The sequence below is a fragment of the Staurois parvus genome, unplaced genomic scaffold (assembly GCF_062004578.1).
Source record: "Staurois parvus isolate SC_StPar_1 unplaced genomic scaffold, SC_StPar_1.0 ptg000414l, whole genome shotgun sequence".
Classification (NCBI taxonomy): Eukaryota; Metazoa; Chordata; class Amphibia; order Anura; family Ranidae; genus Staurois; species Staurois parvus.
The window spans coordinates 1,694,484-1,712,500 of record NW_028318210.1 but is presented as its reverse complement, the minus strand read 5'-3'; the positions used below and the strand labels follow the sequence as shown (position 1 = coordinate 1,712,500).

The window sequence follows — 18,017 nt, the reverse complement described above, 5'->3', positions numbered from 1 at the left end:
CTCTCTGCTATAGGCTTCCAGTCATTCTGCCTAGTGTCTTCAGAAGCATGGACATGATTTTTTTTTTTTTTTTTTTTGCTGGGACTCTGCAGTCCTATGGCTTTTGTCTTCTTCTTTTTCCCTGGTGTTTTTTCCTGGAGAGATCTTCTATCAAAAGTCGGGCTGGGCGATGGGCTGGATAATCTACATCCAGTGGTCACCCTAGTGTGACCAATATGAGCGCGCGCAGACCACAGGCGCTATCCTGAACCAGGGAGGCCAGCAAGTTAAATGTCTTATGGGGACACATATGACCGGGTTCCTGTAGTCCGTGTCTGTGTTACCCAGGCTGACAGCCCCCCCACCTTGGTGGAGAGGAGGATCTGTCATGGGAGTCTTACCTGCATGCTCCGCATGGATTGTTAAGTAGATGCCCTCCTTCTTCCCCCTGGCTGCGGTGTGGGCGCGGGTATTTCCTGAGGTGGTCGGTCGCTACGGGGTTCTCCTCCGCCCCCCTACAGGCTTGGGCTTCCCATACCTTAAGCCCCCTTCCTCAGATGCTGTCTTACCATCTGGCATGCTGGAAAATGAGGGGTTCCCCTGGGGCCACTGTGCTGCCATATGTTGTCCGGTAGTCCCTCCTGTACCCCCGGGTTGATGGGTGGTCCCCTGTGTTCATCCAGACACAGGCCAGTTGTACCCTTCCCAGTGGTAGGTTGCTGCCAACTCAAGTCTTCTTGCCATGTATTCCCCTTTCCTGTGGTTCAGTAGCGGGCCTGAGGCAGTGGGGCTCGGATGTGCAGCATTGGCTCTAGCACCTGTTTAAATTGTCCTTTTCCAGGATTTTGGCGGGCCCACGGACTGCCCCCGCTCCCCAGGTGCTCGCACCATGTGGTCGGGCAGCCTGCCCCTTTAGGCTGGGAATTTGTGGCCTAGCCAAGCAGTGAGCTGCCATCTTAGCTGTTGTTCCCTATGTTTTGTTATCAGGGACACGTGGCCGATTGTGGCGCTGCCTTCCGTCTGGGCTCCGGTCCCCAAGGGTTTACCAGGGTCTTGGCAAGGGTCCTGGCTTTGCTCAGACTGTGGGGAATCACGGCGATTGGTTACCCGGACCCACTTCTGCGTGAGAAGACTCCTTCTTCCCTGATGGTCCGTGTGGAAATCTCCATGTGTTCTGTACAAGACTTTGGGTGAATCCTGAACCTCAGAGAGTCTGTGTTGACCCCATTTGAATGATTGCAGTATATGGGGCTGATTTTTGATTCGGAGCAGGCCAGGGCATTCCGCCCATTGGATCGCTGACCTGAGCTTCCGGAATCCAGAAGAAAAGGACGCTAGGTCAGGAGGAGTAAATTCAATGAACAAGGTAAAAACAGAAGACTTATATCTGGGATTCCTCTAGTCGGCATGTGGAGTGGAAGGACCAGCAGAGGAGCGGGATGGTAGTGCAATCAGGTGGATGGAGCGGTGACTGCCGTGGGACCATGCGGGGAGCCGCTCGTAACTTGGCGATGTGTGTTCAAAGTTCCCGGCAGGGAGGATGAGATGGCTCCTCCTAGCACGGATCACATAGTGAAAAGCCTAGACCTTGGCCATAATAGCAGCCAGTTGTGCCACTTCTTCTACTCTTCAGCACAGATCATATCGCCAAAATCTTTTTACCGGGATATCGTTAGAGGAATTTTGGGACTGCACATTCTTCAGGAAAGGTACATTATTTTAAGAGGTGAACTCTGCCTGTTTTTTGTTTTTTTGGGTCACAGCTTCCAAAGGGTAAAGAATTAATGAACAGTATTATCAGTGGTCTTCCTGCAGTTGATCTTTCCCTGTTAAGGCCATTTCACACTGATCACTTTTTCAGTTAGGCTACTTTCACACTGATCCCTTTTTCTTCCACTTTTGTGCTAAAAAAGGCAGAAAACACTTGTGACCGTTTATTCCTATGCAACTATTTAAACTGATCTGGTGAAGATCCGGTGATTTTTTTCTAAGTCTTGCTTGCTGCATTTTTTGTGCGGTAAAAAAAAACGCACCTCCCCTTGAAATCGATAGAAAACATGGTAAAAATGCCTCAAAAACGCACCCGCTTTTTTTTGGTGCTGCTTTTGAGTCACATGTCATGTAAAAGACGCACCACAAATGCGGTGAAAACACACATCTGTTTTTACCTCATATCAGTGTGACCGTAGCCTTCAAAGCGCAAGATAAATGCATCCCTTTAAATCCTTTAGCATTCCTCACACCAAACGTGCGTTTCTTCAGTTTTATTTTTTTAAATGTCTGGCTTTATGATCAAAAACTTATCAGTGTGAAAAGGCCCAAATGCAGTAAGCTGGATTTTCAAAAATGCAACTGAAACACTACTGACTGGTGTGAAGAGTTCCATTGGATTTAGGGCGAGTTCACGCTACATGCGTTTTCAGTGTGCGCTTTGTTTCTGCATCCAAAATGCACAGAAGGTAGGTTAAATGGTTATCCATGTCATAGTTCATATCAGTGCTTGCAGTTCCAGTGTGTTGCGGATGGAGAAAAATTAGTAGAATAGGCTGTATTTTTCCTGTACAGAACTGTACTGGAATGCGGTAAAACGCACCAAAACCGCACCGGAATGCACGTGTCCCTATTTAATTTGAAGAAAGGGGGGGTTAATTGAAATGTGTCAAAAGCACACATGCAGACGCGTGTCAGGAATGCATCTGGACTGCGTTTCTATAGTGTGAACTGGCAATTAGGGGGCAGACCAGTGGTATAGTTTTTTTGTATTTCTGCATCAAAAATGCATGCACAGTGTTTTCCGTGTATTCCAATGGCCCTAGTTCACAGCAGTACAGCAGTCCGTTCCAGTCAGTTTCTGGGGCAGAAAAAAAAAGAACATGCATTTTTTTCTGCACTTAACTGCACTGGAACATAGCAAACTGCATCGGAACAGAGTGTGGTGTGAACTGTAAGCAAAAACGTATCTGGAATGCTTCCAGAGTGGTGGCCCTTAACCTCCCTAGCGGTCTGATTATGTCCATATTTCTGTGCTCAAAGCGGTACATTTTATTGCATGGAAATATGTATTTTTTTTTATTGTAGGCCTGTAAATTTTAGGAATAACTCACTGAAATCTGTCCTGAACAAGAGTCTAGTAAACATCCCGGGTATGATAAAATTTAAAACACGAAGTCATAAATTATAATTTAATAAATAATCATGAAAAATAATATAATGATAAATTTAATTAAATAATATAATCAAACCAAAAACACTGACATTTGAAATATAGCGCCAAGTTCGCACATCACTGAGCAAAATCACAAAATCGTTTTCAGTGTCTGATGACGAATTTCCCCACAAATCATCACTCAATTCTGCAAGTGGTTCTGATTTACTATCGCTGTTCTCTAGCTGGTCTAAAACCACTTTTGACCTAAAGGGACGCTTTTTGGACGACATGGACATTTCTCAGTTTCAAGGCAGAAAGAGCAGTAAAAATGCAGGCAGGGCACAGGACAAAGCACTCGGGACAAAATGTATGTGAAATGGTTTGATACAGTAATGTTTTAAGATGTTGTTTTAGTGAATGTCACTTTTGCAACTTTCAAATTTCCCGCCAGTTACGTCCCGAGTACGTCCTGACGTAGCAGGGAATGGAACACGGAAGACAGATGCCGGCATCGGCCGGAGGACATTGCCAGGGACACTGCAGGGGGAACATCCGGGAGCGCAGGACAAGGTAAGTACAGAAGAGATCCCGAAGCAGCACTGCAAGGTATTCCTGAGTGTAGCTCGGGGTTACCGCTTGTGGTGCTGAAACTTTACCCCGAGCTACACAGGGAGGTTAAAACTGTAGTAAACCCCAAAAATGAAATCTTACAAAATCTTCTCCCTGCAAATTAAGAGCATAATGTGCTAGTATGCAACGCATTCTAGAACATTATGAAAGACTTGCCTGAAAACAGCCCCCTCCAGTGCAGCGCTGTAACGGCTCCCCGGGGCTTCCATTTTTGCCCGGTCTTCTTTCTGGGTTCCCAGGCAGCGACCATATGACTGGGCAAGCCATGGTGACATCATTCCCGTGCATGAGCATAGGAGTCTCGGCTGTGGCATGGCTCTCTCAGTGGATGGTATGTCTAAATCACCAGCGCTGCTATAGTTCTCTCCTAAACCGTGCACGTTTCGGTGATATTTACAGTGCCTACAGGTAAGCCTTTTTAAAGGCTTACCTGTAGGTAAAACATGAGAAAAGACTACCACTTTAAAAAAAAAAAGCGGCAGAAAAATGCATCCCTTTTAAACTGAAAAACTGAGCAATGTGATAGGGCCCTTACTTACATACTATGCTGTGTTTTAACTTGGCTTCTCTGTGTGGGGGCAGCCATCTAGGTAGAGGCTTCTGTGCAGCAGCTCCCCCAGCCCCTTCAATACTCACTGGAGCCCAGTCGAGATCCAGCAATATGATTGACGGCCTTGGCTGTCCTGGGTCTCTGCCTTCTCGTTGGTTGAGGCAGCAAGCGGGAGCCATGGGTTCCCGCTGCTGTCAATCACACCCAGTCAACCAATGTGGGGGGCAGGGGCACGCTGTGGCTCTTTGTGTGAATGGACACACAGAGCAGCGGGTGCCCTCATAGCAAGCTGCTTTTAGTGGGGGCACCTGACAGAAGGAGCCAGGAAAGCCTGCGTGCGACCCGAGAAGAGGAGGATCCAGGCTGCTCTGTGCAAAACCACTGAACACAGCAGGTAAGTACAGACATGTTTCTTATTTTACAAAAAATTGTTTTTACCTAACTCTTATTCCCAGAAAGAATGTTAATGTAGTATTATGGAAGTATTTGTGCATATGTCCTATCTAATGCTGAATTCAGGTGCCAGGAATCCATTCTGAGGGAATAGAAGTTGTAAATTTGTTTTGGTGTATTTGTTTACCTGATCTTGGAAATTGCCCAGCCCTAGGTTGCTGTTTGTTTTGTTTTTTGGCATTGACAAACTTGTGCATCAGGTGTAATTGGATTAATTTAAAAATTTACACCATTTACCATTGTAATTAAAAAGATGTAGTTTCATATTGCCCACCAATACATGCAGCTTCACATATGAATTCTAAGTCCTGTTCATTGGCCCCACTGAATCCCCTGTAGTCTGTAGAGAGCAGGTCACTACATTCCTTCTGTAGTAGTCAAACAAAAGCATGGATCACGTGTACTTTTAGACTGCTGGGCTGTTGGAAAAGATAAGGCCAGGATAACACAGAGCTCAGTGTTTCTGAGAGTGACATTTTACAGCCAAAAAACTAGATACATGCAGATACTGTTCCTCATTCTGTATTGCAAATTGATATTTTCTGCTTAAAGCGGTTCTCCAGTCTCCCCCAAAAATTACGTCAGCAGCTATAAATACTGTGGCTGCTGACTTTTAGTATAAGGACACTTACCTGTCCAGGAATCCAGCAATTTCCTCACCCGTCCAGGAGCCGGCATCTGAACAAAGGGAAACTGGCAATGAAGCTTTGCGGCTTCACAGCCAGGTCCCCACTGCGCATGCTGCACTTTGTGAATGGTCCCGAAGTCTTCTGGCACCTGTGATGTGTCACAGAAGGCTGGGGGGGGGGGGGGGGGGCGGCAAGCTGTCAACCAGCCCTCGAATGGGCAGCAAAATCGGACTGTGTACTGCACTCCTATGCAATCCTGGTGTGAACTGACCCCAAATATAGCAGGGGTGGTGTATTTTGATGTACAAATTTTGGTTGTAGAATTTTAGGGTGAGTTAAAAAAAACTTTTTAATTTATTTTCCTTATTCTGGAATTCACTTGAATGTTTGAATGTTTCTTTGTTCAGTTTGCTTTAATGGAAGGGATTATAAACATGGTGTTTTACTTACAATGCTGTGTAAAATAACATTGTTCTTTAGGTAAACTGTGGTTCTCCGCTCATTGATGAATGCCACAAGTAGCAGAGTTCCTCTAATCCGCTAGGTTACTTCCCCAATTTTATATACTTTTGGCAAAAGCTGCAGTTACTGTCTTAGCATGTTGCTGGACAGAGTTCTCTATAAATGGGTATGGAGAGTAATAAAAAACACCAGAAAAGGGCCAACAGGAAACGCTGCACATAAGACGTCTCCAAAGCAGCAATCATGCACTCAGACGCACACGTGGTCATTAACTTCCTGTCCAGACACTTTTACCCTCTTCCTGTCCAGACCAATTTTCAGCTTTCAGCGCTATCACACTTTGAATGACAATTGCGCGGTCATGCAACACTGTACCCATATGAATTTTTTACCATTTTTTTTGAGACAGATAAAACTTTATTTTGGTGCGATTTATTCACCGCTGAGATTTTTATTTTTTTTGCTATGTAAATGAAAAAGTCCAAAAATTTTGGAAAAAAATTGTTTTTCTTATAAAATTTTGCAAATATTTCATCATAAATCTTGGCCAAAATTTATTCCGTTTATCTTTTTAGTAAAAAAAAAAAAAGCCAAATTAGTTTATAACCAAAAATTTATAATTTTTAAACATCTTTTTTACATACTGTCACCCTAGCAGTACAGTGTCACTTTGGTGACACTGTACTACTTGTGGGGGGTGATGAAGATTTTTTTTTTTTATTTTATTTTTTTTTTTTTACACCTATATAGGATGTAAAAGCAATAATTTCTCTTTCTCTCTGTCTGCATTCTTGCAGCCATTGAGAACTACTGAGTGAGCTGTGATTGGTCACAGCTTGTCACATGGTGCAAGGCTGTTGTGAATAGCCTTGTACCATGTGACCTCTGTGATCATTCACAGATTTCACACGTAGTAAGCAATGATGTCACAAGTGACATCTTGCTTACTACTTTGCATGTGATCACCTATTGGCCAATCAGCGATCACATGATCAGGACCTCATACAGCGGGCACCGGATCGCGGTGCTGTGCGCTCCCAGGGAGCATGCACAAGCAGGGTGTGGGGAGGCAGTTTATAAACGGCCACCCGACCCTGCAGTGCCACCATCCGGCCGTTTATATACAACGGCCGTACGGGAGGTGGTTAACTGGGCTCTCCCCTTACCCTCCTTTTAGGTATTTTACTGCCTTGGAGTATATAAATACCTGGACTATACAAGACTACTCAATACTCTCATTACTAAAATGAGCTTTAGGTTTTGTGTACTATGTGTGTCAAACGTAACAATCCATTATGTCCAGAAGGGAGAAGCTTGGTGCAGTGCAGCTCTGGTTGTTTCCCAGCTCTATAAATATCGTATAGTCTGAGCTGTGTATGAACAATAATTTTATGAGTTTAGTTTGAGCTTTCAACAATACTTAGGCTATCATTTAGAAGAAATGACTTAACAGATCACCTAGTGAAAGATAAGACTTTGCTTTTGATTTGTCATTTCACAGATAAAATAATACAAATGAAAATGGCATGATGGGAAAATGGGACCCTTAGCCTAGTATTTTTTGTTGCACAACCTTTTAGAGGCAATTGCTGCAAACAAGTGATTTGTGTAGCTCTTAGGCCTCCTGCACACTGCTGCTTCTAAAGCGAGTTTAGGAGCTTTTGGCTTTTTGTTTGCCAAAGAAGAGTTTAGAGCAGCAATGGGCAAACTACGGCCTGCGGGCCATATACGGCCCGGCGGACCTTTTTAATCCGGCCCGTGGAGCGTGATACTGTCAGGATGTGTGTAGGCGGGGCAGCGTGACGAACGTGAGGGGAGCTAGGCTCCTCTCACAGTCTGCCCTGAAGACCGGAACGGCGCGGGAACACGGCGAGAGGAACGCACGGAGCAAAGGTAAGTGAATTGACACAGGGGGGACTTGGCTTGCTACTTGGGGGGGAATAGTACTATGGGGGATGAAATACTATATGAGGGATGAATTAATAGGGGGGATGAATTACTATATGGGGGATGAATTACTATATGGGGGATGAATTACTATATGGGGGATGAATTACTATATGGGGGATGAATTACTATGGGGGATGAATTACTATGGGGGATGAATTACTCTATGGGGGATGAATTACTATGGGGGATGAATTACTATATGGGGGTTGAATTACTATGCTTACTATGGGGGAATATTACTATACTTACTATGTATGACACATACACATCATTCATCTACTCTTGGTCCGGCCCCCGGGTCCAATATATGAACCCATTGCGGCCCTCAAGTCAAAAAGTTTGCCCACCCCTGGTTTAGAGGCAGTTCAATGTTCCTCTCCTAAAAGCAGAGTAATCACTTTTGGCAAGGTGTGTAAACGTGCCTAAGCACTAGCCACAGTTGGAGCTTGGATGTTTATTCATTTCATTGGCAAGTACTTTGGCTATTAATATGAATAAACATCTAAGCATTTTACTACATTTACGTGCATTTTTGCTGCATTTAGCATTTATCTGCTGCCAGGAGTGTTGACGTCTATGGGTGTTCCAATGTAAGGTAGTTTGCCAAACTGCTCCAACTATCTCAGGTTTGAAGAGTGCCTTCTCCAGACTGTGTTTCAGCTCTTTCCAAAAGATGTTCTGCTGGGTTCAGCATAAAAGGCCAATTCAGAATATCCCAATGTTGTGTTCTTTAGCTTTAGACCTGTGACTCGAACAGAGCTTGCTAAATGCACAGGTAAAAAAAAATGTGCAGTTGTTATTTTTGTCTACAGGAGCCTGTGAAGCATTGCACCAGCAATCAGCAGATCCTTGGTGCCAGGCAGGTCTCTCAGTATATCTCCTTGCCCGTATGGTCAAACAGATCTACTGAAAGGAACATTGTGAACTACCATGGTGCTCCACAGCTCTATCATAGTTCTTTGAAACCTACAAGCCAACAGCCGTTAAGGCTGTCGGGACTTGCAGTTCATTCGTTTACAGGACTCTGAGTGAATGACACGGCCGTGTGGGAACTTTCAGGAGTAATGAAGCATTGATTTCATGAGATGTATTGTACCGACAAATTCGTCCATGTCTGTATTCTGATTCTATACCCACTTTATATAATCCTTTATTATAAACTAAATCTAAGGATTTCCAGTATCTTTTTGTGTTTGTCCACATAACTTTACCTCTTACAACATATGGGCAATGAAAAGTTGGGTGAATGAACAAAATGAAAAGGATTGAAATAATGGAGATACAATATGGGGAGGAGGTGCCAATATATGTGTCCAAGTTATGCACGAGGACACGGAGGATGGTGGTACCCCTCCTCCAGAAATGTGTTGACTAGATCTGTGTGCCACAAGCATGGTGACTGTAACTTTCATGAAAACGAATCAATATACACTTATTGGAATTTTTTTTTTTCTTATCAGACATGTAGCGAAATACATTTTTGGCCAGAATTTATGAAGACATTTGTTTTTTGTTTTGTTTTTTTTTATTGAATGTTTTATAGCAGAAAGTGAAAAAAAAATTTATATATTTTTTTTACAAAATTTTCTGTCTTTTTTTTTCGTTTTAGATTGCAAAAGATAAAAACCCAGTGATGATCAAATATCGCCAAAAGAAAGCTCTGTTTGTGTGCATAAAAGATCTACATTTTTTTTAATACATTGCCACTGTAAAATCTTCCAGCGCTTAAGTGGTTAATGCTTTTTATTTGTTTTGAAAATTGATTTTAAAGCGGAGTTCCACCGGAAAAAAAAAAAAAATTCAAAGTCAGCAGCTACAAAAACTATAGCTGACTTTTAAAATACAGCCACTTACCTGTCCCTCGGTCCAGCGGTGTCCTCACCACGGCTGGTTTCACTGGTTGTCTTCTCTCCCTGGCGCCGGCATCTTCAGTGTGGGCACTCGGGTGCCCACTGTGCATGCGCGAGAAGCGCTGCGCTTTGTCAATGGCCCCGTAGTCTTCTGGGACCTGTCACTTGTCCCAGAAGACTATGGGGAGGGAGGGGGAGAACCACTTCCGCTTCCGGTCGCCTTAGGCTATTGTAGCGGAAGTCGGATCGGGTACCTGTCAAATTCGGGTACCCGCTCCCCAAAAGTGCCAATCCTTAATGGGGAGCCGGGGACAAAGACTTAAAGTGAAACTTCCCCTTTTGGGTGGAACTCCGCTTGAATCCCTTAAAAAAGGTATCCCTTGAGGCATTAAGTAATTGCATTTTTTTTGTCTTTCAGTTTTAATCTTGGAAATGGTAGAAAATGCTGACCTCAGTAACAAGGTTCTAAAAATCACAGACTTTGGCCTGGCAAGAGAATGGCACAGGACGACAAAGATGAGTGCGGCGGGTACCTATGCTTGGATGGCACCAGAGGTTATTCGCTCCTCTATGTTCTCTAAGGGCAGTGATGTGTGGAGGTAAGTTACTTTTGTCTCTTATTCTGCTTTCCTAACCATTTATCTTCTACAATGAATTCGGATTTGTTGAGATAGTTTTGTCACTGTTCAAGTTGCAGCAACGTTGGACAAGCTGTTGTAGCAATGCTGCTTCCGGCTTCGTTCTCAAGCAAATGTTAACTTTGATGAATTCCTTAACAATTTTTTGTTAACTTGGGACTTTGGGCATAAAATGCTTCATTGTGATCCTCACCAGCAGGGTTTTCCAAACTTGCATGCTTGTGATTCTACTAGACCAGAGAATCTTCTCCATTGAAGGCTACATGTCTGACAGAACTGACAGCAGTCCTCAGATAAGTGAGGAATTTGTAACCTGTGGTTTTTAATTAGAAATGCAGAAATGACAGGTCAGTAAAGCTTCCAGCACGGCCCTGCTCTAAGGCTGGCTGTACAGAATCAGATTAGGTTTCTGATTTCTTTTACCAAGAGATGTATAATGTAAGAATTTCCGTGGCTGGATCAGAGCAGTGGGTTTTTGGCGCCAGGATCTGTAGGTAAGGCTGTGACATTTTGGCACATTGCACAAGTTTTTTTTTTTTTTTTGTTTTTTTTATTTTAATGCTTTTGGTGTATTTGTCGAAAGCCTTATGCCAAAGTTACAAACCATCACATATCTATCAGAAAATGGAAAAAAAACTGTGATCAGTATTTTGGGGCATTTGAGATTAAAGGAAAAAGAAAAAAAAAAAAAAATCATAAAATTGACCCCAAACAATTTTCAGTTTAATTTATACTTTTTAACCACTTTCCCTCCAGAGGATTTACCCCCCTTCCTGACCATGCCATTTTTTGCAATACGGCACTGTTACTTTAATTGACAATTGTCTTTTTTTCCCCCACAAATAGAGCTTTCTTTTGGTGGTATTTGATCGCCCGTGTTTTTATTTTTTTGCGCTATAAACAGAAGACAAACTGGCAGTTAGAGAAAATGTTTTTTCTATACAACTTATCCAGTAAAAAAATTTTAACAATCAAATTCTTTTCATAAATTTAGGTCAAAATGTATTCTGCTACATGTCTTTGTTTAAAAAAAAAAAAAAAAAAAAAAAAATCCCCAAAAAAATATACTGTATTTTTTTTTTTTTTTTTTTTTTTTTTTTTAATACTAGTAACAGCAGCGGTCAGCAACTTATAGTGAGACTGCGGCAGGCATTCTGACACTTGGGGGGGAACTGGCTAACTGCCACTGACATCCCAATAATACTAATACAGTGATCAGTCCTAATAAAAAGTACTGATACTATACTAATGACACTGGGCAGGAAGGGTTTAACATCTGGGGCGATCAAAGGGTTAACTGTGTGCTGTTTTACTAAGTATGCTGTGAGTGTTTTACTAGGGAAGGTTTACACACAGGTCTCTCCCCTGTCAGTGATACTCAGCGATTGCCGGATGCTGGCCAGGACCCAGTAATCAACATCTGTAGCCACCACCCGGAAATGCAAAATCACGTATATATACGTGATTTTGCGCAGCCCTGCTGTACTGTAGAATTAGTTTTGCTATAGGGTGGTCGGGAAGCTGTTAACCACCTCCCACCCGCCATATAGTAAAATGATGGCCACAAGGTGGTTCTCTCGTTCTGGGAGGACATCATATGATGAACTCCCATTCTCACCGCGCATGTGTGGCCCAGGGAGCACGCGGCGATCGGCGGTTCGCTGTGTCTCTCGGACACAGCGGATCTCTGATCCACGGAAAGAGCCGAAGATGTCGGCTCGGTCATGTGATCAGCTGTGTCACATGTAATCACATGTAAACGGGGAAATGCCGGTTATCGGCATTTCTCTCCTCACGAGCTGTCACGCTGACAGCTCGAGAGGAGAGCCGGTAATTGGCATTCCACGGAGGGGACATGTACACTGATCATCAGAGCACTGATGATCAGTGTGCCCTGATGATCAGTGTAGCCCCAGCAGTGCCACCTGTCTGAGTCCATCAGTGCCAGCTGTCAGGGCTCATCAGTGTCACTTATCAGTGCCTACCAGTGCACATTAATGCCACATATCAGTGCCCATCTGAGCTGCCTGTCAGTGCCGCCTATCAGTGCTGCCTTTCAGTGCCCATCAGTGATGCCTGTCAATGCCACCTGCCAGTGCCTCCTCATCAGTGCCACCTATCAGTGTCCATCACTGCAGCCTCATCAGCACACATCAGTGAAGGAGAAAAATCACTTATTTACAAAATTTTATAACACAAACTAAGAAGCAGGTTTTTTTTGTTTTTTTTTTTTCAAAATTTTCAGTGGTTTTTGGTTTCTTTAAGAAAAAATAAAAAAACTCAGAGGTGATTAAATACCACCAACATAAAGCTCTGTCACAAAAAAATGATAAAAATTTCATATAGGTACAGTGTTGCATGACCACGCAATTGTCATTCAAAGTGTGACAGCGCTGAAAGCTGGAAATTGGCATGGGCAGGAAGGGGTATAAGTGCCCTGTAGGCTAGGGGTTAAGCTAATGTTTTCTACCTGTTTATTTTTAACTTTCTATGTTCAATAGTTTTTACAAGTTAACATATAATACATAACAAAGGATTCCAGGAACAGTATGTGCTTTCTAAAGTGACATCATTAAAACCCATTTAAACCCTCCTAATTTTTTACTGTAATACATTCAGGATGCCTTTTATAGTAATGAGTATGCCTCTTATTTACTGTATCTAAATGAGGCGGCAAGGGTTAAAAACCCTTTGCTGGTAGTAGTAAGTGTTGGGTTGCCTAGTTCTCCCACTCTGTGGTTAGTGGGTTGCTTCTAACCACTTGCCACTTGGCTACAGTAGGCTTACTTTGACCGAGCGGCAGCTGAAGGATCAGTAAAGTAAATAAACTTACAATTTAAAGTTACAAGTTTACAAACACACAGGACTTTGTAGACAGAGCAGCAATCTAGCTGTTTCTTCTCCCTGAAAAGCAGGGATGGAAAAATAGCCAGATCTGTCAGCAAAAGCAGCACATATTGCAGACATTACACTTGTTAAACACTCACTTAACCCCCTGTTTTCCCCTTGATGTTATCCTCTTCCCAGCTAGCGCAGTTAGGACCGTGTACAGTATTATATCTGATCACTGTATTAGTGTCACTATTTATTTCAGTGCCAGTGTACCTCCCAGCGAGAGTCTGTTAGTGCCAGATTGCCCACCACACTTATAACAGTCCCACTATAAGTTGCTGATCAGTGCTATTGTCAGTATAGCGTCATAAATGCATAAATTCCAGTGTGTGTATGTGTGTATATATATATATATATATATGTGTATATGTGTGTGTGTGTGTGTGTGTGTGTGTGTGTATATATATATATATATATATCTATCTCATAGTTTGTAGACACTGTAACACAAACCAGTTTATATGGAATTATTTTTTTTTTTTTTTACCAAAGATGTAGCAGAATACATTTTAGCCTAAATTTATGAAGACATTTTTATTTTTTGATCTTTTTTACATATGTTTTTTTTGTATTTTTTTCCAAACTTTTCAGTCTTTTTCATTTATATAATAAAAAATAAAAAAAACAGTGGTGATCAAATACCACCAAAAGAAAGTGCTATTTGTGTAAAAAAAAAAAAAAAAATACTGTGTATTTATAAAGTGTTCAGATCCCCTTCACTTTTTTCAATTTTGCTATGTTGAAGCCTGATACTACAGTTGTTTAAATTCATTTTTTTCTCTTTACATGTTATACCCCATAATAAAGTGAAAACAGAATTTTAGAAAAGTCTCTATTTTTTTAAAAAGGAAAAAAACTGAAATCACAAGCAACATTAAACATTTGTTTTTGTTTTACTAAAATAACAAATATGTTTTACTTACCTGCTCTGTGCAGTGGTGAGGGACAGAGCAGCCCGGATCCTACTCTTTTGGGGTCTACAGCCAGCGCAAATTATACCAATTTTATTTGCAATAGTGTTTGATGACCTAGCAATTGCCAATTAGAGTAGTACAGTGCCGAATAGTAATAAAATGCCCTGGTAATGAAGGGGGTGAAACCTTACATGAGGTTAAGTGATTAAAGTAGTTCACCGTAACGTATTCCCTTTATCGTGGTAAATGTCCCAGAGTCCTATCGTGACTCAGCATTTGTGCCCACCCGCAGAAGCGCTGGTCTCTCCTCACAGACTCAGACAGCAGTGGGAACCATTGGCTCCTTCTGTCATCAATCAAATCCTGTGAAGAGGGAGTAGGGTCGGAGCCAAGCTGCACTATGTGTGTCAGTGGACAGCTCCTGGCTCAGGAGCAAACTATCAGATGTGCCACCATAGGAAGTGACTTCCTGTGGTGGCACTCAAAAGAGAGCATTGGCAGGGAAGAGGATGTTCGAGGCTGCATTGCACAGAGCAGGTAAGTATACCAGGATTATTATTTTAATAAACAATACCCTTTACAATGGCTTTAATGCTGTTAAAATAAAGCAAAAGATGTGGAAAATTATGCTGTGTTCGAGATTTGCTTTGCTTACACAGTATTCCTTCTAACAGCCCCCTGAATAATTCTGTAATCAACGGCGCTGCTCATGAAGCAGGAGAAATGTTGATTAGAGCAGTGGTTCAGTTGGTGTGTCAGCACAGGAGAGCTGGGCCAATGCATGTGTGTGAGAGCCACAGTTGGACTTGTCTGTGTGCTGGCAGCACAGTGTTTTATTTTTTATTTTTGTTTTTTTGCTGCAACACTTACAATACAATGGCTTTACTTTTTTTTCTTTTATTTGCAGCATTACAGTAATACATTTACAAGTTTAGTTTGGGCTTTTAAAGTAGCATCCTGCTTTGTGACTGGCTTTGTCTGATTGAAACTTCAGACTTGACTTTCTAAAAGGGATTGAATGACTCATTGCTGTGTTTTAGTCCTCTATGTATTTGAGCTTGTAAAATGATGGGCCTTTTATAGAAAAGATGTTTTCCTGGAAAACAAATAAAAACATATACAAATATATACAAAACCAACATACGTTCCCTGTTTTATAATGACCTAATCTCTCATTAGAACTATTTATATTGGCAGCAAATTAAGACATGCTGGTCCGTAACAATTCTGATATGGTAACACCATTTCTCTATCTTGGGTTTATGCTTCTCCATTTGTTAACTACCACACCTACATGCTTGTCTCCTGTACAAAATGTTGTTCATTGCCAAATGCATCCAGAAACTGAAGGAGAGGTGGGAGTGGGTGGACTTGGGTGTGTTTACTGGAATGAAAAGAGCTAAGATACCTCTGCCAGGATCATGGAAATTATGTTTAATTTATCTCACAGCAACCTTTTTCAAATGTTTACAAGCATGAATCTTGTATGAAGCACACACTACTAATTTCTTTTTTTAAACTGGGAACTAATAAGGGCTCTCTCATAAGTAAATACACTTCTAATGTATGTCCAATAAAATGTAAATACTGTGTATTCATAAAGTGTTCAGATCCCATTCGCTTTTTTCAATTTTGCTATGTTGCAGCCTGATACTACAGTTGCTTCAATTCATTTTTTTCTCTTTACTCTACACGTTATACCCCATAATAACAAAGTGAAAACAGAATTTTAGAAAAGTCTATTTTTTTTAAAAAAAGAAAAAAACTGAAATATCAATGTACTTAAAGCAACATTAAACATTGTTTTTTTTGTTTTTACTAAAATAACAAATATGTTTTACTTACCTGCTCTGTGCAGTGGTGAAGGACAGAGCAGCCCGGATCCTACTCTTTTGGGGTCTACAGCCAGCGCACCAGGCTCCTCCTCCTAAGCGGGTTCCCTATAGTAAGCTGTGTTCCATGGGGGCACCCATGTGGGCTCGCACCTGAGCCGCCCTGTCCATTGATAGAGCAGGCAGCTCAGCCCCACCCACCACTGGCTCAGTACAGCATTTGATTGACAGCAGTGGGAGAAAGGAGACAGTGGCGAGAGCCGATGCTCACATTACTGGATTGAATTGGGCTCAAGTAAGTATAAGGAGGGCTAGGGGGTATCCTGCAGCACAGAAATGCTTTCACCTTAATGCATAGAATACATTAAGGTGCGAAACCTCAAGGCTTTAGAACTACTTTAAAGTATGCAAACCCTTTACTTAGTACTTTGTTGAAGCACCTTTGGCAGCAATTAGTTTTGAGTCTTTTTAGGTACGTCACAACAAGCTTTGCACACCTGATTTGGGGGATTTTCTGCCATTCTTCTTTGCAAATCCTCTCCTGCTCAGTCAGGTTGGATGGGAACAGTTGGTGGACTGCCATTTTCAGGTCTCTCCAGAGATGTTCAATAGAGTTCAAGTCAGGGCTCTGGCTGGGCCACTCTAGGATATTCACAGAGTTGTCCCTAAGCCACTCCTGTGTTCTCCTGGCTATGTGCTTAGTAGCTTAGTATCGTTGTCATGTTGGAAGGGGAACCTTTGGCCCAGTCTGAGGTCCTGAGTGCTGTAGAACAGGTTTTCATTGAGAATATCTCTGCACTTTGCTCCATTCAGCTTCCTCAACCCCAACCAGTCACCCAGTCCCTGCTGCTGAAAAACACCCCCACAGCATAATGCTACCATCGCCATTCTCCATTGTTGGGTTCAATCTTGGTTTCACCAGACCAGAGAATCTTGTGCACAGTCTGGGATTCCTTCTAGTGCTTTTTTTTTGCAAACAAGCAAGTCTTCATGTGTTTGCACTGAGGAGAGGCTTTTGTTTAGCTACTCTGCCATAAAGCCATGATCAGTGGAGGGCTGCAGTGATGGTTGTCCTTCTGGATCTTTGTCCCCTCTCCACACAGGATCCCTGGAGCTCATGCAGAGTGACCATTGGGTTCTTGGTCACCTCTCTCTTTTTAGGCACTTATCCCCTGATTGCTCAGTTTGGCCGGGCTACCAGCTCTTAGACTAGTCCTGGTTGTGTCAAACTTTATCCATTTGAGAATTTACGGAGGCCACTGTGCTCTTGGGAACCTTTAGTGCAGAAGAGTATTTTTATAGCTCTCTCCATATCTGTCTTGCGATAAGTCTGTCTCCGAGCTAGTTCCTTTTCACCTCATGGATTTTGCTCTGATACAGTATGCATTGCCAGCTGTGAGGCGTTTTATAGAGAGGTGTGTGCTTTCCAAATCCTGTCCAATCAACTGAATTTACCACAGGTGGACTCCAATCAAGTGTAGAAACCTCTCAGCAACCATCAAGGGAAATGGGAGACACCTGAGCTAAATTTCAAGTGTTGTTGCAAAGGGTCTGAATACTTATGCCAATGTGATGTTTCAATTTTTCCTTTTTCATACAATTGCAAACATTTCTAAAATTCTGTTTCCTCTTTGTCATTATAGGGTGCTGAGTATATATTGAGAAAAAAAGATTTTAAACAACTGCAATATCAGGCTGCAACATAAAAAAACTGAAAAAAGTTGGTGTCTGAATACATTATGAATGCACTGTATGTTCCATCATACCTGTCGGTCATTTAGTATCATATAAGGTTATCTTAATTGAACAGAATGCTGTGTGTGTAGAAGTTTATATTGTTGGGTCGCTGAATAGGACTGGGCTTGAAAACGAAGTGAGTCGGGAGAATTATTGCTTTTTGCATCAAGAGAAGGTTCTGCAATGTAGTTATTGCACGATAATGAGCAAATCAGTCAGAGCTAATCATTTATAATCTACAACCCCAATTCCAAAAAAAAGTTGGGACTGTGTAAAATCTACATAAAAACAGAATGCAATGGTTTGCTAAACTCATAACTCATATTTTATTCACAATAGAAAACAGAAAACGA

General features: G+C 42.1%; 1 protein-coding gene across 1 annotated transcript in view; it reads left to right on the top strand.

The window, feature by feature from the left end:
• MAP3K9 (mitogen-activated protein kinase kinase kinase 9) overlaps positions 1-18,017 on the top strand; it is a 111,631-nt gene that overhangs the window by 49,141 nt on the left and 44,473 nt on the right. The window contains exon 3 of the mRNA XM_089686841.1: positions 10,070-10,250. Within this exon, the coding sequence (XP_089542967.1) occupies positions 10,070-10,250 (181 nt within the window). The remainder of the gene's footprint in view (positions 1-10,069; positions 10,251-18,017) is intronic.